Source organism: Hemiscyllium ocellatum, chromosome 32 (assembly GCF_020745735.1).
Source record: "Hemiscyllium ocellatum isolate sHemOce1 chromosome 32, sHemOce1.pat.X.cur, whole genome shotgun sequence".
Taxonomy (NCBI): domain Eukaryota; kingdom Metazoa; phylum Chordata; class Chondrichthyes; order Orectolobiformes; family Hemiscylliidae; genus Hemiscyllium; species Hemiscyllium ocellatum.
Window position 1 is genome coordinate 51,428,358 of NC_083432.1, and position 23,552 is coordinate 51,451,909.

The following is a 23,552-nucleotide window of genomic DNA, read 5'->3' on the forward strand; positions in this document are numbered from 1 at the left end:
GGTGTTCCCCATCATCGAGATGGGTTTCCTGCAACAAAGTGATATCGACCCTCTCCCTCTTAAGGCTAGAAATCACTTTTCTATTTGACAGATGAATGACTTCCCTTAATGTTCCAGGTGCACCATTCAATAAGACACTTAGCCATAACCCCTTTCAGAGACCCTTGAACCCCTCGGAGAGAGAACCCTGCTAACAAAGCACTGAACATAAGTAAATAAAGGCTCATAAAATTGAAAAACTATATATTCAGAAACTACTCTATCATAACTATAAACTATTACTGCCAAAAAATTACAAAGGAAACCAACTTTAAAACCTTGAATGGAAGACTCTTCCCTTGCTCATAGAGGACATTCACCCTATCCATCCCCTCCTTCACAGCTCCTTCAAACCCAGAATGCGCCCCAGCCTAAGACCAGAAAAAAACAAGATGATGATCCTTAAATCAACAGAAAAAAGACAAAGTCAGGATGAGCACTCCACCCATCCCTGGCTTCAGGTCACCCCTACTTGTGACTAAGAGAAAGCGAACAAACAAAAAGAAAGGGGAGAGACAACAAAGAACATTCACAAAATTTCCCATCAGAAAATCCAGTTATTAAAAAAAATAGGAACAACTTATTCCAAGGTCTGTTCCCCCCTTTCCAGAAAGGAAATTGTTAGGGAGAAAGAAAGGAATAAAAACAAGAAGAGAAAACATGGGGAAAGATAGAAAAGAGAACAAACATTAACCGTATTCTTCAGGCCAGTCCATCTATTTTAAAGTGTCCACAAAGTTTCAGCTTTATCGCTGAGTCAAACATATAAACTGAGTCCTCGTGGCTGAAACGGAGCACTGCGGGGTATCTCATGGAGTACTGGATGCCCAGGTTCCTCAACGTCTTTTTAACTTTATCGAAGGACTTCCTCTTTCGAATTACAGTTGCCGAGAAATCCTGGAAAAACATGATTTTTGACCCCTTGTACAGCAGTGCCTGCGGATCCTTTCCCAGTAAGCTAGGAGCTGCTATCACTTTTGCTTGTCCTTATATGAGTGGAAGTGCACTAGGACCAAGCCGGGGGAGGGAGGGGGGGTGGGAATGCTGCACTAGCCCTGACCTGTGCACTGTAACCTGATAAACCTGGTGGGCGGCACGGTGGCACAGTGGTTAGCACTGCTGTCTCACAGCGCCCGAGACCCGGGTTCAATTCCCGACTCAGGCGACTGACTGAGTTTGCACGTTCTCCCCATGTCTGCGTGGGTTTCCTCCGGGTGCTCCGGTTTCCTCCCACAGTCCAAAGATGTGCGGGTCAGGTGAATTGGCCATGCTAAATTGCCCGTAGTGTCAGGTAAGGGGTAAATGTAGGTGTATGGGTGGGTTGCGCTTCGGCTGGTCGGTGTGGACTTGTTGGGCCGAAGGGCCTGTTTCCACACTGTAAGTAATCTAATCTAAAAAAAGCCCTTTCAATCTGCAGCCTGCTGGACTCGATGTGAAGGCCCAAAAACTTCGGTAGCCAGCTTTCAAAAAAGCTGACTGGCTGCTCACCTTCCTCTAGGGATCATGACAATTCGGAGATTTATCCTCCCATCTTGATTTTCGAGGTTGTCGATATGGTCTCACAAGACCCACAGCTCTCGCTCCAGCACCTGGATCCAACTGGATGAGAATTCCATCGCAGCTTCCGAGACCTCAGTTCAACCCTCCACCTCCTCCAGCCTCTCCCCGAGGTCCTGCACCTTCTGCTCATGCTTCTGCAGCATGAATGCGATAGGTTAGACTTTGACACAAATCCCCCCACGGATCTCCTCAATCGCAGCCCCAACTTTCAAGGTAAGTCTCTCCATCGCCGCAGCCAATTCCCGAGAGTCTGTCAGATCCCCGGGGGGTTCAGGAGAGGCTACTGTTGCTGCAGTCTCTGGTGTGTCTGGTGCTGCAGGGGAGTGTCCTTCCTGCTGCTGTTTGCTCGCTCCTTTTCCCTTTGGTATGTTCCCGCTCCCAAATATTAACAAATATGTGTTCTCTAAGGTTTTAAACTAATAATTCCACCACATAAGTTGGCCAGGGATGGCAAAAAACACCAGAATGACTTGGCTGTTAGGCAGAGCTGTCCACAGCAGTCTTACAGAATCACCACCATCTTGCCGAGTCCTCATACACTTGTTGTTAGGCATTTAACTTTGTTCCAAAATCAGAAAATTCCGAAGTCCATAAAAGCATCGAGTAGTTTGGAGAGGTTACAATGTATTAATGACAGCAACTTGGATCCACAAGATATCACTTCGAAATTTTCAAATAACTATCAACTTAGAATTATCCTCAACTTTGAGGAGGACAACATTGCCTTATACGTACAGGTTGAGAATACAAGAGGATAAAACTCATTATTTTGTTATACAAAGCCCTGGTTAGGTCACACCTAGAGTAATGGGAGTCGTTCTGCACTGCAGACCTCAAGGATACTGATTTTGGAGGGAGGTGTGGGTGAATTCACCAACCTGGAATTTACAAGCTTTAGGGGATGACTCAAGTTGTCAAAGCATTTAAGGGGATCAGTTAAGTCAATAGAGAGAAACTATTTGCACTGGTTGGGGAGTCAAGGACTTGGTGTGTGGGAATTTTAGCTTAAAATTAGAGCTGGGTTTTTCAGGCATAAAACTAGGAAACACTTTGACAAACAATAGGTGGTGGTTTTGAATTCTCTTCCGCAAACAGCAGCTGATGCTCAATCAAATGTAAACATTTGATGACAGACGCAGGTATTTTGCTGGTAACAGGAGACACATGAGGCAGGAGATGGGTATAAGGAGCAGATTGGTATGTAGGGGGATAAGCGAGGTTAATGGGAGGGGAAGGTTAGTATATGGAATTAGATCAAGATCAGTAATAAGCCCACTGAACTGTGAAACATGCTCAAGGAATTGAAGGGGCAATCTCAGTTCCTACATTCTAATGAAAGTTCTTTGGGACAGCAGATATATGGGAATGCCACCCCCTCAAAGTCCCCTCCATGCCACATGCCATCCTGGCTTGGAAATATCTCATTGTTCCTTCACGGTTACTGGGTAAAATTCCTGGAATTCCCATCCTAATGGCATTGTGAGTCTTGCTACAACATGTGTGCTGCAGCGGTTCAAAAAGGCAGCTCACCCCCATGGATAGCAGTTGGTTGCTGGTAAGTGGTAGTTTTTGTGATGGAGGGTTCAAATGTTTCTGACAGGATTGTCAAGAGGAGATTGGAAAGAGCAGGAACAGTACATAGAAAACTGATCACAAGAACAGCTTACACATAGAGGAAGGCAAGTTGGATCGTCATTATTTTAGTTGGTATAGGGATGAGAGAACGGGGTGGGTCTCAAAGATGATTTGAAATCAGGGGAGGAAATGAAGGGAGGTAAGCAAAAGAACTAGAGAAAGATACAGAATAATGTAGTTGATTTAGAAGTCAGTACCTTTATGGCAGTACATCCCATCAAAGGCGCTGGAATTACAGTCACAGCTGTATGTGCTGTATCGCTCAATGCATCTGCCTCCGTTCTGACACAGCACCCCAGTACTGTTGCACTCTCCCACACAGCCTGCATTCACTCCCTCTGTAATGTTAGCTTCCCGCTCCAGGTTCAAGATTTCTCCATTCATTCGGAGACCACGCAGGCAGCCAAAAAATGCATTCAGCCGATACTCGGCAGCTCCTGTCACATTAAACAACAAGAGTCTCAGTAGGAGTTGGCAGGAGGGTGAGGGACATGTCGACTGAGAGAGATAAATACAAACCACCTCCCAGAAACAGGCTGTAGTGAGGTGAAGTAAAGATGCCTTCAGAATTAAGCCCTTACCAAAGAGTCTCATGTAACAAAAAGAAGGTTAGATATAAAATTACAATGAGCAAGATCAAACATTTGGAATACAGGATGGTTCTAAACACAACCTGCCTCATTAACAAAACTTAGCTGAAAAATGTGTTGCTGGAAAAGCGCAGCAGGTCAGGTAGCATCCAAGGAGCAGGGGAATCGACGTTTCAGGCATAAGCCCTTCTTCAGGAATGAGGTAGTCTGGAGTCCATGCAGGGTCAATCGGTTCCATAGACAGGTGCTGAGGAAGGAGATGTGGCTGTGGTAGCGAGTCTGTTTGAGGACGTGGCTGAAGAGCTTCAGGGCAGAGGAGATGACCTGGGGGGTGCTTATGCCTGAAATGTCGATTCTCCTGCTCCTTGGATGCTGCCTGACCTGCTGCGCTTTTCCAGCAACACATTTTTCAGCTCTGATCTCCAGCATCTGCAGTCCTCATTTTCTCCTCATTAACAAAACTTGCCAACTTGTTGCTTTCACATGGTGGTACAGATTATATTCCACCAGATAACTGCTGATCACACCGTCATAAATCCAGAAATTCCCCAGCTCAGGAACATTAAAATCTCCTCTCAACACTACTTCAATCCAGTGAGAGTTTCAATTCCAATTGTCAGAATAAAATTCAATTGACACCTGCCAAAAACTGAGCAGGCACTGGGTCCCAAGTTGATTTTGAGACTTACCCACAAACAGTGGCCTGTCCAGCTCTAGGGATACATAGCTTTGTGGTGGGGCCTCTCTCAGTCGCCATGGTGACTCATCCAGCCGTAGACGGGCAAATTTCACATTGATCTCTGCCTCCAGAAAGTGCCAAGCATCATCATTCAGAAGGGTTTCTGACTCCACCTGTAGTTCCTCTGGGCCATCACCCACATCAAAGTAAAATGCAACCACCTTCTCTGCTGCAAAACACCACAGTAAAGGGTCACTGATTGAACATGGAGATAGATGGGGGAGGGTCAAATGATGAACCTTAGTTTTAGAGGTCCCCTGTTGATCCTGGGGGTCACAGGGTCATAAGCGTAGCAGATCAATCTCCATATGTTGAACTTGATAGTAAAAGACTTTCAGAGCCTTACAAGAATTTTATTTTGAACCTACAGTTTGGCACAAACACCAGTTTCCATCTTTCCCTTCTGATGTCTTTCTTTGACAAGAGGCCAAACCCCACTGGGAAGATCACAGCTCTTTTATTAGATCTAAGATAGGCTTACGGTTAGGTTTGCTGAAAGGGGAGATAAGACACCCCAGCCTCGGTAGGACCCACCTCAGAACTTAGCTCCTCCTTTGATGCCTGTGTTTCAAATGAAAATAAGTTACAAACACTGCCATCCAGAGGCAGTACAACAACAAAAAGGAAGGTGAGGGAGGGAATTTTTCTTTTCTATGCAGAGATGTTATTACACCTCTGACCTTTTTTTTTAACAACTAACCAATCATTTGAGTTTCTAATTTAATGAACAATTTACAAACACCAATTCCCTGGGGTCAGAGGTCCCACACTGATTAAACCTCTGGGAAAAGGAGACATGGGGAGTAGGTCACTTGGGAGTTGAGAAGCTCACTCTGTTTGTTTCATTGGTCAGTATTTTGGTTTCTATAATCCAATTTTGTTAAAGCTCTTTCATTTTCCCAATCTATAATTGCAGACAATAACACTCACATTTCAGTTCCAGGCGGATGAAGTTTCTGTACCCGGAATTCTCCAGAAAGACACCATGGGATGATGTTGTTTTGAAATAAAGTGAGATGTCTGCACTAGGCCCGGGATTGAAGCTCGGAAATTGAAGATAATTCCCTGAAACAAACGAGGCCATGTTCCAGGAACCTCCTGTGGAGAAGGAAACAGCTCAGTGTGAGACTAGAGAACAGCGGTGTCAGGAACATTACACACACACACACACTCAAAACACCACATGCACACACCCACATACACACACACCAACACACACCCACATACACACATGCCCACCAACACACCACCCACACCATACACATACCACACCAACACACATAAACCACACACACGAACCACATCCACCCACCACACACCCACGAACCACACCCACCCACCACACACACGAACCACACCTATGCACCACACACACACACACACACACACACACACGAACCACACCCACCCACCACACACACATCATACACACACACCACACCCACCACCACACACACCACACACCACACACACACCGCACCCACCACCGCACCCACCACCACACACACCACCACACACACCACCACACACACACCACCACCACACACAACCCACACACACACCCCCATTCAAACCCCCCACACACTCACACACAAACATACACCACAGACACACCACACAAACCACACACAACACACACACCCACTCCCACACAGACACACACACACCACACCCCATACACAGACACCATGCACATCACACCCCATACACACACACATACCCACAGCACACCCCACACACACACCCCACACAAACCCCCACACACACTCACACATAAACACACACCACCCACACCTATACCCCCCCCACACATCGCACACACCCACCCCACACACCACAGAAACCACACAAACCACACACAACACACACACCCACCATACACAAACCACACATACACAAAAAACACACCCACCCACCACACACACACCCCCCCCACGCACCACACAAACCACACACAACACACACACACCACCCCATACACACCCCCCCACACACACACACAGCCCCACATACACCACACAAACACACACACCCACCCACAAACTACACACATACCTACCACACCCACACACCCTACACATACACCCACACACACCCCCACACCCCACACAAACCACACACACCCCCACACCCCACACAAACCACACACACACCCCACACCACACACACCAACACACACACCACACAAACCACACACCCCCACACACACCATACAAACCCCCACACACACCACCCACACACACCCCCCACACACACACACCACACCCCATCACACCCACACAGACCCCACACAAACATACACACCCCACACACACCCATACACACCACACCCCCACACACCCCCCATACACACCACCCCACCCCACGCCCCCTCAAACACACCACACCCCACACACACATCCCCACAGACACACACCACATTCACCACATACACCACACACAGACACACACACACCACACACACACCCCACACACACACCACATACACACACCTACCACACTCACAAACGCACACCACACATACCCACCCACACACACCCCACACCCCACCCCATACACACACAAATTCCCCACACACCACACATTCCCCACACACCACACCCACACACACCACACCCCAAACACACACCACTCCCCACACACACACACCCACATATACCCCACACCCACCACACACACCGCTCACCCACACCCACACTCCACACACACATACCCCCCACACAGACACACACACACCCCACGCCATCCCACAGACACACCCACACAGACACACACACCCCCACACCACACACACCTCCCCCCACACACAAAACACACACTCACAAACCACATCTCCACACACATACCCCACCCACACACTCCCACATCCACACACACCACACAAATACCTCCCACACACATACCTAACACCCTCACACACCCCACATACATCCACACAGACACACCCACACCCCACACATCACACCCCAACACACACACAAACACCCACACCCACACACACCACACAAACCCCCACACACACACCACCCACACACGACACACCACACACCTACCACACTCACAAACGCACACCACACACATACCCACCCACACACACCCCACCCCATACACACACACATTCCCCACACAAACATACACACCCCACACACCCCCATACACACCACACCCCCACACACCCCCATACACACCACACCTCCCCACACACAAACACACCCACACCACACGCCCTCAAACACACCACACCCCCTCACACACCACACACCACCCCCCCACACACACACCCACCACACACCCACACAGACACACACACGCCACACCCCCACACAGACACACACACACCACACACACCACATCCATCACATACCACACACACACACACCACCCACAGACACACACCCCCACACACACCACACAAACCGCACACACACATATACCACACCCCCACACACCCCACATACACCCATACCACACCCCATCACACACAGACACGCACACCACACACATACCCCACACACACCCCACACCGACACACACACACCACACCCCATCACACACACACACAGACACAAGCACCACACACACACCCCACCCCACACAGACCCCACACACACCCCACCCCACACACCCCCCACACATACACCCCACCCCACACACCACACAAACACATCCCACAAACACACACACACACCCACACATATCCACAAACATCCCATACCGTCACACACCCCACATACACCCACACACCACATCCCATCACACCCCACACGCACACACACACTCCACCCACACACACTCCACCCTCCACACACACCACACAAACCACACACACATACCACACACCCCACATACACCCACACCACACACACACCACACCCCATCACACAGACACACACAGACCACATACACCACACACATACACACACAGACACACACCCCACACACACATATACCCCACACACAACACCCCCACATACACCCACAGACACACACACCACACCCCATCACACACACACAGACACACACACCACACACCCCCCATCCCACCCAGACCCCACACACACACTCCACAAAGACACCCCACCCCACCCAGACCCCCCACACACACCCCACCCCACACACAACTCACACATACACCCCACACACAACTCACACATACACCCCACCCCACACACACCCCACTCTACACACACCACACCCCACACACACATACTGCACAAACATCCCACACCCTCACACACCCCACATACACCCACACACACAGACACACAGACACACACACACCACACCCCATCACACCCCACACACCACACACACCCGCACACACACACACCCACACCAACACACACCACACCCCATCACACCCCCCCATACACACCCAAACAGACACACACACCACACATAGCACACACACCCCATCCCCCACACACCCCCACACACATACACCACACACACACCACACACCCCACATACACCCACACAACACACACAGACCCCACACAAACATACACACCCCACACACCACACCCTCACACACCCCCATACACACCACCCCCCACACACACACCCACATCACCCCCTCACACACACCACACCCCCTCACACCCACACAGACAGACACACACCACACCCCCACACCACACCCATACACCACACCCCACACACACACACCACACAGACCACCCCTACACACAACCCACACCACACACACACCCCCAGACACACACACCACACACCCGCACAGACACACCCACCCACCACACACCCACACAGACACACACACACCAAACCCCCCCACACACCACATCCACCACATACCACACACACACCCACACCACACCCCCATGCACATCACACACACACCACAGCCCCACACACACCACAGCACACCCCCACACACACCACAGCACACACGTACACACACCACAGCACACACCCACACCACGCCCCACAACACCCACCCCCACACACCACACCCCCACCCACACACGCACCCCCCACACACGCACACCCCACACACACTACACCTCACACACTCACCACACCCCCCACACCACAACCCCACACACCCCCCCACACCATACACACATATCCCACACACACCCACACAGGCACACACCATACACACACACCCACACAGACACACACGCCATACACACATACCCCCCACACACCCACATAGACGCACACACCACACTACACACACCCCCGCCACACACACCACACTACATCCCCCCACCACACTACAGCCCCCCCACACACACCACACTACATCCCCCCACACACACCACACTACATCCCCCCAAAATACCCCCCCACACACACCACACTACACAACCCCCCCCACACACACATACTACTCCCCCACACACACACCACCATACACACATGCACACCCTACACACCCCCCCACACTACAGCCCCCACACACATACCACACTACACCCCCCCACATGCACACCACGCTATACCCCCCATACACACCACTATACACCCACCCATACACACACCACACTACACCCCCACACACAAACCACACTACAAACACCCACCGCACACACACCACACTACAGCCCCCACACACACTACCATACACTCACCCCCACACTACACCCCCCCCACACACACACATACCACACTACACACCCCCCACACACATACCACACTACATCCACCCCACACACACATCACACTACATCCCCCCCCCACACACACACCACACTACATCCCCCCCCACACACACACCACACTACACCCCCCCACACACCACACTACACTCCCCCACACACCACACTACACCCCCCCACACACACCACACTACACCCCCCCACACACACACCACTACACCCCACACACACACCACACTACATCCTCCCCACACACACCACACTACACCCCCCCACACACCACACTACACCCCCCACACACACACCACACTACGCCCCCCCACACACACACCACACTACGCCCCCCCACACACACCACTACACCCCCCCACACACACACCACTACACCCCCTCCACACACCACACTACACCTCCCCCATACACCACATTACACCTCCCACACACACCACACCCCCCCACACTACATCACCCCCACACACACACCACACTACATCCCCCCCACACACACCACACTACATCCACACACTACATCCCCCCCACACACACCACACTACACCCTCCACACACATACACCACACCCCCCCCCCACCCACCACACTACATCCTCCCCACACACCACACTACACCCCCCACACACCACACTACACCCCCCACACACCACACTACACCCCCCACACCACACTACACCCCCTCCACACACTACACTACACCCCCCACACACACACAACACTGTTCCCCCCCCACACACACACCACACATCCCCCCCCACACACACACCACACATCCCCCCACACACACACACACCACACTACACCCCCCCACACACACACCATACTACATCCCCCCACACACACACTATACACCCCCCCATACATACACACACACACCACACTACACACCCCCACACACACCACACTACACACCCCCACACACACCACACTACAATATACACCCCCCCACACACACACACCACATCACCCCCCACACACACACCACACTACACTCCCACACACACACACCACACTACATCCCCCCCACACACACACACACCACACTACACCCCCCACACACACACACACCACACTACACCCCCCCACACACACCACACTACACTCCCCCACACACACCACACTACACTATACACCCCCCCCACACACACCACACTACACTATACACCCCCACACACACACGCACCACACTCTACCCCCCATACACACGCACCACACTCTATCCCCCACACACACACTATACACCCCCCCCCACACATACACACCACATCACCCCCCACACGCACACCACACTACACTCCCACACACACACACCACACTACACTCCCACACACACACCACACTACACCCCTCCCACTACACCCCCCCACACACACCACACTACACCCCTCCCACTACACCCCCACACACACACCACACTACATCCCCCCCACACACACACACACCACACTACATCCCCCACACACACACACACCACACTACACCCCCACACACACACCACACTACACCCCCCCACACACACCACACTACACTATACACCCCCCCACACACACGCACCACACTCTACCCCCCATACACACGCACCACACTCTACCCCCCACACACACACTATACACCCCCCCCACACATACACACACACTCCACACTACACCCCCCCCACACAACCACACTACACCCCCCCACACACACCACACTACACTATACACCCCCCCACACACACCACACCACACACCCCCCCACACACACACCACACTACACTCCCACACACACACACCACACTACACCCCTCCCACTACACCCCCCCCACACACACCACACTACACCCCTCCCACTACACCCCCACACACACACCACACTACATCCCCCCCACACACACACACTACATCCCCCCCACACACACACACACCACACTACATCCCCCCCACACACCACACTACATCCCCCCCACACACACACACACTACATCCCCCCCACACACACCACTACATCCCCCCCACACACACCCCACACTACATCCCCCCCACACACACACACACACCACTACACCCCCACACACACACCACACACACACACACCACTACACCCCCACACACACACACCACACCCCCACACACACACACCACACTACATCCCCCCCACACACACACACACCACTACACCCCCACACACACACACCACACTACATCCCCCCCACACACACACACACCACTACATCCCCCCCACACACACCACTACATCCCCCCCACACACACACACACCCCACACTACATCCCCCCCACACACACACACACACCACTACACCCCCACACACACACACCACACCCCCACACACACACACCACACTACATCCCCCCCACACACACACACACACCACACTACACCCCCCCCACACACACACCACACTACACCCCCCCCACACACACACACACACCACACTACACCCCCCCACACACACACACACACCACACTACACCCCCACACACACACACACACACCACACTACACCCCCACACACACACCACACTACACCCCCACACACACACACACACCACACTACACCCCCACACACACACACCACACTACACTCCCACACACACACACCACACTACACCCCTCCCACTACACCCCCCCCACACACACCACACTACACCCCTCCCACTACACCCCCACACACACACCACACTACATCCCCCCCACACACACACCACACTACATCCCCCCCCCACACACACACACACCACACTACATCCCCCCCACACACCACACTACATCCCCCCCACACACACACCCCACACTACATCCCCCCCACACACACACACACACCACACTACATCCCCCCCCACACACACACACACCACTACACCCCCACACACACACACCACACACCCACACACACACACCACACTACATCCCCCCCACACACACACACACCACTACACCCCCACACACACACACCACACTACATCCCCCCCACACACACACACACACCACACTACATCCCCCCCACACACACACACACACCACACTACACCCCCCCCACACACACACACACCACACTACACCCCCCCCACACACACACACACACCACACTACACCCCCACACACACACACACCACACTACACCCCCACACACACACACACCACACTACACCCCCACACACACACACCACACTACACTCCCACACACACACACCACACTACACCCCCCCACACACACCACACTACGCTCCCACACACACACCACACTACACCCCCCCACACACACCACACTACACCCCCCCACACACACCACACTACACTATACACCCCCCCACACACACGCACCACACTCTACCCCCCCACACACACACTATACACCCCCCCCACACATACACACACACTCCACACTACACCCCCCCACACACACACCACACTACACACCCCCCCACACACACCACACCACACACCCCCCACACACACACACCACACTACACACCCCCCACACACACACCACACTACACACCCCCCACACACACACCACACTACACACCCCCCACACACACCACACTTCACCCCCCCACACACACCACACTACACCCCCCCACACACACCACACTACACTATACACCCCCCCACACACACGCACCACACTCTACCCCCCACACACACGCACCACACTCTATCCCCCACACACACACTATACACCCCCCCCACACATACACACACACTCCACACTACACCCCCCCACACAACCACACTACACCCCCCCACACACACACCACACCACACACCCCCACACACACCACACCACACACCCCCCCACACACACCACACCACACACCCCCCCACACACACACCACACTACACACCCCCCACACACACACCACACTACACCCCCCCCACACACACACCACACTACACCCCCCCACACACACACCACACTGCATCCCCCCCACACACACACCACACTACATCACCCCCCCACACACACACACCACACTACATCACCCCCCCACACACACACACCACACTACACTCCCACACACACACTACACCCCTCCCACTACACCCCCCCCACACACACCACACTACATCCCTCACACACACACACACCACACTACATCCCACACACACACACCACACTACATCCCCCCCACACACACACCACACTACATCCCCCCCACACACACATCACACTACATCCCCCCCACACACACATCACACTACATCCCCCCCACACACACATCACACTACAACCCTCCCCCACACACACCCCCCACTACACTGCCACACACACACCACACTACACCCCCCCACACAGACCACACTACACCCCTCCCACTACATCCCCCCCACACACACCACACTACAACCCTCCTCCACACACACCACACTACACCCCCCACACTACACCCCCACATACCCCCAACACACACTCCCCCACACTCATACACCACACTACACCCCCCCACACACACATCACACTCACTATACACCCCCCCACACACATACCACACTATACACCCCCCGCACACACACCACACTACACACACACCCCCACTACACTACACACACCATATACACCCCCCCACACACACACCACATACACCCCCCCAAACACACCTCACTACACCCCCCAACACTACACCCCTCACACTACACCCCCACATACCCCCAACACACACCCCCACACTACACACCCCCCCACACCCATACACCACACTACACCCCCCCACACACACACCACACTATACACCCCCCCACACATACACGCACCACACTATACACTCCCACACACACACGCACCACACTCTACCCCCCCCACACACACTATACACCCCCCCGCACACACACACTACAAACACCCACCCACCACACTACACACACCACATACACCTCCCACACACACATACCACATACACCCCGCTACACACACCTCACTACACCCCCCACACACCTCACTACACCCCCCCACACACCTCACTACACCCCCCCCCCCCACACACACCACACTATACACCCCCCCACACATACACGCACCACACTATACACCCCCCCACACACACACCACACCATACACTCCCCCACACACACACCACACTATACCCCCCCACACATACACGCACCACACTATACACCCCCCCACACACACGCACCACACTCTACCCCCCACACACACGCACCACACTCTACCCCCCACACACACACTATACACCCCCCCGCACACACACACTACAAACACCCACCCACCACACTACACACACCACATACACCTCCCACACACACATACCACATACAACCCCTACACACGCCTCACTACACCCCCCACACACCTCACTACATCCCCCCACACACACACCACACTATACACCCCCCCACACACACACCACACTATACACCCCCCCACACACACCACACTACATACACACTCCCACACCCCCACACTACACACACCACATACACCCCCAACACACACCCCACATACACTCCCCCACACACACCTCACTTACACCCCCCCACACACACACCACACTATACATCACCCCAGACACACACCACACTATACATCACCCCAGACACATTCACCACACTATACACCCCCACACACACACCACACTACACACACCCCCACACACACCACACTACACACACACTCCCACACCCCCACCACACTACACACACATTCCCACACCCCCACCACACTACACACACCACATACACCTCACACGCACACACACGACATACACCCCCCCCACACACACCTCACTACACCCCCCCACACACACACACCACACTATACACCCCCCCACACAAACACCACACTACACACACACACTCCCACACCTCCACCACACTACACCCACCACATACACCCCCCACACACACCACATACACCCTCCACACACACCACATACACTCCCCCTCACACACACACCACATACACTCCCCCCCACACACACACCACATACACTCCCCCTCACACACACACCACATACATACACTCCCCCTCACACACACACCACATACATACACTCCCCCTCACACACACACCACATACACTCCCCCCCACACACACACCACATACACTCCCCCCCCACACACACACCACATACACTCCCCCCCCCACACACACACACCACATACACCCCCCCACACACACACCACATACACCCCCCCCACACACACACCACATACACCCCCCCACACACACACCACACTATACACACCCCCACACACACCACACTACACACACACTCCCACACCCCCACCACACTACACACACATTCCCACACCCCCACCACACTACACACACCACATACACTCCCCCTCACACACACACCACATACACTCCCCCTCACACACACACCACATACACTCCCCCCCACACACACACCACATACATACACTCCCCCTCACACACACACCACATACACTCCCCCCACACACACACCACATACACTCCCCCCCACACACACACCACATACACTCCCCCCCCACACACACACACCACATACACTCCCCCCCCACACACACACACCACATACACTCCCCCCCCACACACACACACCACATACACTCCCCCCCCACACACACACACACATACACCCCCCCCACACACACACCACATACACCACCCCCACACACACACCACATACACCACCCCCACACACACACCACACACACACACACCACACACACACCACACACACACACACCACACACACACACACCACATACACTCCCCCCCCACATACACACACACTACATGCACCCCCCCACACACACACCACATACTCCTCCACACACACACCACATACACTCCCCCACACTCACACCACATACACTCCCCCACACTCACACACACACCACATTCACCCCCCCATACACCACACACACCCTACACCCACACACAGACACCCCCACACACACTCCACACCCTCACAGACACACACACCACCCACTTCCATAAGACCATAAGATATAGGAGCAGAATTAGGCCATTTGGCCCATCCAGTCTGATCCAGCATTCAATCATTGCTGATATGTTTCTCAATCCCATTCTCCTGCTTTCTCTCTATAACCCTTCACCCCCTTTCTAATCACCTCTCTTTAAAACTTAAATAGTTGTGGTCCCATCAGAGACCCCTGCTGAACTCTGCTACTGATTGGTTGCCATCCTGAAAAATGCCCCTTTATCCATACTCTTTACCTTCTGATAGTCGGTCAATCCTCTGTTCATGCCAGTACCTTGCTCCTAACACCATAGGCTCTTATCCTATTTAGCAGCCTCCTGTGTGGACATTGTCAACCGCCTTCTGGAAATGCAAATAAATCACATCCACTGGCTCTCCTTTGTCTAACTTGTTTGTTTTCACCTTAAAGAATTCTAACAGATTGGTCATGTATGACTACTTCCAAGTACTCCATAATCTCGCCATTAATAATAGACTCTAAAGTCTTGCTAGCAACCAAAGTCAACCTAGCCAGTGTATAATTTCCTGTCTTCTGTCTCCCTTCTTAAACAGGAGTGTTACATCACCCATTTTCACAATGTCTCCGTAATCTCAGCTTCCTTCTTCAGCACTCTGGGGTGTAGTCTATCTGGTACAGGTGACCTTCAGACCTTTCAATTTCCCCAGTATCTTCTCCTTAGTGATGACCACTACTCACCTCTACCCACTGACTCTTTTGAAGTCCTGGTACGCAGTTGGTGTCTTCCACCTTGAAGACTGATACAAAGTACTAATTAGTTCCTCCACTATTTCTTTGATCCCCATTAATACTACCCCAGCTTCATTTTCTAGTGGTTCAATGTCCAACTTTGCCTCTCTCTTCTGTTTCATACATCTAATTAAAATTTATGCAATTTCCATTTTTATTACAAGCTAGCTTACTCTTAAATTTCATTTTCTCCCCACTTATTGCTCTTCTCATTATCATCTGTTGGTTTTTAAAGACTTCCCAAACCTCTTTCTTCCCACTAATCCTCACCACATCATATGCTTTTCCTTTTACTTTTATGCTGTCCCTGGCTTCTCTTGTTAGCTATGGTTTTCTCATCCTCCTCTTAAGTGTGTTTCATCTTCATTGGGATGAATTTCTGTTGTGCCTCCCGAAATACCCAGAAAGTCCTGTCACTGCTGCTCCCCTGTTTTCCCTGATAGGCTCCCCTTTCAATCAACACTGATTAATTCCTCCTTCATGTCTTTGTAGTTGCCTTAACTCAATTATAATACGGTTAGATTTGGTTCCAGCTTTTCCCTCTAAAATTACAGCATGAATTTTATCATTTTATTGACACTGCACCTTGGGGTTCATTTAGCTTAAACTCCCTAATCAATTCTGCCTCATTATATGATACCAAATCCAGAATTGCCTGTCTGCTAGTGGGGTCTACCACAAGTTCCAAAAAAAAACTCACAGACATTCCACAAATATCTTTTCTGCAGAATCACTACCTGATTTCCAAGTCCAACTTTAATTTTTCCATAATTTTCCATGCAATTAAAACACTAATTAGCTTAAATAATTGCACCCCATCCCCACCCCCATACCCTATCCTCGTACAGTGACGCTCTCTCTTTCGGGAGGGGACAACAATACTTACTCCCTCCCCCACCTCTTCATTGCCCAAACCACCTGGCTCCAGGGCACTCACCATCTCCATAGCAACGCAAAGGACCCACAGTAAATCGCGCCTCAGAGCCGGAACGGTTTGTGTCACCAACAACAACTTTTGTGACTGGTAGGTCCTCCCTGTACCTGAGCAAACCTCGGTCAGTCTTCCTAAGGAAGATGGAGAGGGTTGTCAGAGAGAACGTGGTGTGGTGGGCAGTGATAGAACATGGGAATTAGGGGAATAGAGACAGATCAAGAGATATAGGGAACTGGGGATGGGGTGAATGGATGACACAGACCTAAAACAATAAACAAAAATGAGGTATTTTCAACACAAACAGGATTGTTCACCACCCGGTAGTGACAGTAGTCACACAGCTAACTCACCACTGTCTGTAGTCTGCATCACAATTACAGAAATACTTGGGGTCAGTGCAGCTCTTCTCCATCCCACAGGCACATCTTTGACTCCCAGGAGTCGCACCTCCCCAATAGAAATGTTTCTCAAATCCACGGCCCAGCCACCAGGAGAAAGGCAGCCCAGCTAGCAGGAGAAATCACAGAGGCAGGCACAAATATCACAGAGACACAGGCAGAGACATGCTAAGAGATAGGCGAAGACATCGCTGAGAGATAGTTAGAGGAACCATGGAACAGGGGTGGAGATGGGAGACAGGTGGAGGAATTATGGGAGGGAGGGGAACAGTCTGAGGAATGAGAGAAAGAGAGAGAGAGAAAAACCAGGTGGTGATATCACAGAGGGACAGGTGAAGGTACCTCAGAAGGATAGAACTACCATAATTACAGGTAGTTTTAGAATAATGCATGTTTCGGCAGCTTGATATGGCTATAACATCGCTGAACAATTAGGGAACAGTATTTTGGATAACGCTTACTTCTGTTGACAATAGTGCAATTCCAGCGGGAATCAGTTTGTGTGCTTCATTCTGTGCATGCACCGGTGCTCTTACTATGCATGCACAATGTCAGCTGCCAACAGAGCTGCTTTTTTACATTTTTTAAAACATACTGTTAGATTTACTGTTGTTTTATTAATAAATATGATTTCAACCTTCATTCAGGCTATGCCATACTTTGTGTTAGATTTTTGGGTGGTTTTTGAGTGATTGTGAGTGTTTTTTTTCCTGTCTGCCCTTAACCTCTCTTTTCCCATAGGCCCCATTATTTATATAAAGTGAGGCTTCACTGGAATGCAACTACAGCGTTACAGGAGAATTACTTGTAGTGCCCTCAGACAGGCCAATATGTACCTGTCACCATGCCTATAGATCAGACAGAACAGATCTTAAACCGATTTCTCTCTATTAACCACATGGACCTCCAGCACAGACTGTGTTGAACACATACGTGAAGTTACTGTTTGCCAAGTTCTCTTGTACTCACATGGACTGTTGAGGAGGCGGGACCTATAGCAGGAGAAGGAGATACTCTGTTCACAATACTCAGCTGCTAGAGTTATTGCAGAAATCTCTTCCTCTGTGTTGTTGTAATATTTGATCTGTCCCACAAAAGGCTGATCTAAAGTCGAACCAGTTACTTTGACCTCTTGCTGCTGTTGGTGGTAAACAATTGTCCAGGCTTTATGTTCTGAGAACAGAAGGTCAATGAGTGAGATCTCAGCTTCTCATCTGCAATCCCCATCTCTATCACCATCCCCTCCACCACTCCCCTGCCACCACCATCCTCCTCACCCCTTGTAATTCCCCCTCCCCCATCGCATTCCCCCTCCTCCATCGCAATCTCACTCCCCTTCCCATTGTAAACCCCCTCCACTGTTCTTCTCCTCCCCAATGATCCCCCTCTCCCTCCCTCCCTGGGGTAAAAGTTCAACAGAGGCCATAATGCCCCACACTCAGCTGACAGTGCAGTGATGCCCCACACTGGGGTAACAGTGCAGCAGAGGCCAGCAAAGACACGAAGTAGGATATTGCTGGAGCAGAATGATCCCTGTGCTGGTCTGGTGAAACATGAGAAATACCTGTCATTCTGCAGTGAACAGTAAAGGGTCTGGAAGGACCACTCCCATCAGGGTCAATAGTGTAGTTTCCAGATGTTCGCACGCCCAGTTTTCTGTACCCATCACATGACTCAGGATAGAAGGCTAGCACAGAATTGCAAGAAGAGTGTGGAAGGGTGATGAAGACAGGAGGAGGAGGAATGATTGGGGAGATGGAATGATGTGATTAGGATAAAAACAGAATCACAGTCATTGATTTACTCCAGACATCAACACAGCTGCATCTGCAATAGCTACTGTACATTATCTTCTGTAGTTAACTGTGCAGAATCCCACTTCATTCAGGGTACAGCTCACTCACGTGTATCTGATTTTATTCAGTTACATTTTTTCATCGAGACACATAGAAAGTGGAGCAGGAGTAGGCCATTCAGTCCTTCAAACTTGGTCCACCATTCAATATCATCGTGGCTGATCATCCATCTCAGTCCCCTGGGCCCACTCTCTTCCACACCCTTTGACCCCTTTAGTCACAAGAACTATATCTAATTCCTTTTTGGAAGCAGTCAATGTTTTGGCTTCACCTGTTTTCTGTGCTAGTGAACATGTGGAATTTACCACTCTCTGGGTGAAGACACCTCTCCTCATTTTTCCTCATCCCAGCTCTATGAAGCCTACCCCACATTCTTAAACTATGACTCCAAGTTCTGGGTTCCCTGGTCATTGGGAACATCCTTCTTGCATTTACCCTGTCTAACCCTTAGAATTAGAATTCTATAGATTCCAAGAGACCTCCCCTCTTTCTCCTAAGTTCAGTGAATATAGCCCTAACCAACCCAGTCGCTCTTCATGCATCCCAGACTCAGTCAGATAAACTTTCATTGCACAACCTCCATTGCCAGAACACCCTTCTTCAGATAAGAAGAGCAAATCTGCACTTGATACTCTCTGTATAGTCTCACTAAGGCGCTATACGTTTGCAGTAAGATATCCCTGCTTCCTTCTCAATAGGAAGACCATCACACTATTTGCCTTCTTCACTATAGAACAGGGAGAGAGAGGAGTTGAACATCTGGCCACAGTGATAGCACAGGAGGGAGGGTTTCGGATACCTGGATAATTGGGGCTCATTCTGTGGTAGGTGGGACCTCTACAAACAGGATGGTCTACACCTGAACCAGAGGAGTACCAATATGCTGGGGCGGGGGGGGGGGGGGATTTGCTAATGCTCTTCGGGAGGGTTTAAACTAATTCAGCAGGGGGATGGGAATCTAAATTGTAGCTCCAGTGTCCAGGAGGTTGAGAGTAGTGACAACTGAATTAAGCTTTCAAGATCATAAGAGTGCACAGCAAGCCAGAAGGTGGTTTTGAAGTGTGTCTACTTTAACGTCAGGAGCAGCCAGAACAAGGTGAGTGAACTTGCAGAATGGGTTGGTACCTGTGACTTTGTTGTTGTGGCCATTTCAGAGAGATGGATAGAGCAGAGACAAGAATGGTTGGTGCAGGTTCTGGGGCTTAGATATTACAGTAAGAATGGGGAAGGTGGTAAAAGAAAGGGAGGTGCGGCATTGTTAGTCAAGGACGGTATTACGGTGGCACAAAAAGGGCGTTTGAGGGCACATCGATTAAGGTAGTATGGGCTGAGGTTAGAAGCAGGAAAGGAGAGGTCACCCTGTTGGGAGTTTTCTATCGGCCTCCGAATAGTTCCAGAGATATAGAGGGAAGGATTGCAAAGATGACTCTGGATAGGAGCGAGAGTAACAGAGTAGTTGTTAGAGGGGACTTTAATTTCCAAAATCGACTGGAAATGCTATAATTCAAGTGCTTTAGGTGGGTCAGCTTTTGTCCAATGTGTGCAGGAGTGTTTCCTGACACAGTATGTAGACAGGCCATCAGGGAAAAGGCCACACTGGATTTGGGACCAGGTAATGAACCAGGCCAGGTGTTAGATTTGGAAGTATGTGAGCACATTGGTGATAGTGACCACAATTCTGTTATGTTGATTTTAGCAATGTTAAGGAATAGGTATAAAACGCAGGGCAGGCGTTATAGCTGATGGAAAGGCAATTATGATGCAATTCGACAAAATTTAAGATGCAAAGAATGAGGAAGGAAACTGTAGGGGATGGGCACGATTGAAATGTGAAGCTTATTCAAATAACAATGATTGCATGTCCTTGATAAGTGCTTACCTGTCAGGCAGGGAGGAAGTGTTCGAGCAAGGGAGCTGTGGTTTACTAAAGAAGTTTAATCTCATGTCAAGAGGAAGAAGAAGACTTACGTGAAGATGAGACATGAAGGTTCAGTTAGGGCACTTGTGAGTTAAAATTTAGCCAGGAAGGACCTAAAGAGAGAGCTAAGAAGAGCCGGGAGGGGACATGAGAAGTAATTGGCAGCACAGATCAAAGAAAAGCCTAAAGCTTTCTATAGCTATGTCAGGAATAAAAGAATGACTAGAGTAAGATTAAGGCCAATCAATGACAGTAATGGAAAGTTGTGTGGAGTCAGAGGAGGTAGGAGAAGCATTAAATGAATATTTTTCATCAGTATTCACACTGGAAAAAGACACTTTTGTCGAGGAGAATACAGAGATACTGGCTGCTTGACTTGTGAAGGGTGGGGTTGTGCCTCACAAACCTTCAGAGTTCTTTGAGAAGGTGACCAAACAGATGGATGAGGGTAAAGCAGTTGATGTGGTACAGGTGGATTTCACTAAGGCATTTGATAAGGTTTCCCATAATAGGCTATTGCATTAAAAAAAGAGGCATGAGTTTGTGGGTA

The 23,552-nt window shown here is 51.0% G+C and overlaps 1 protein-coding gene across 1 annotated transcript in view; it reads right to left on the reverse strand.

Moving 5' to 3' along the window:
• Positions 1-23,552, reverse strand: part of cntnap1 (contactin associated protein 1) — a 74,221-nt gene that overhangs the window by 12,904 nt on the left and 37,765 nt on the right. Inside the window, exons 12-18 of the mRNA XM_060849057.1 lie at positions 20,793-20,915; positions 20,198-20,401; positions 19,181-19,337; positions 18,834-18,961; positions 5,494-5,661; positions 4,514-4,732; positions 3,432-3,671 (exon numbers count right to left, since the gene is read on the reverse strand). Coding sequence (XP_060705040.1) covers positions 3,432-3,671; positions 4,514-4,732; positions 5,494-5,661; positions 18,834-18,961; positions 19,181-19,337; positions 20,198-20,401; positions 20,793-20,915 — 1,239 coding nt within the window. The remainder of the gene's footprint in view (positions 1-3,431; positions 3,672-4,513; positions 4,733-5,493; positions 5,662-18,833; positions 18,962-19,180; positions 19,338-20,197; positions 20,402-20,792; positions 20,916-23,552) is intronic.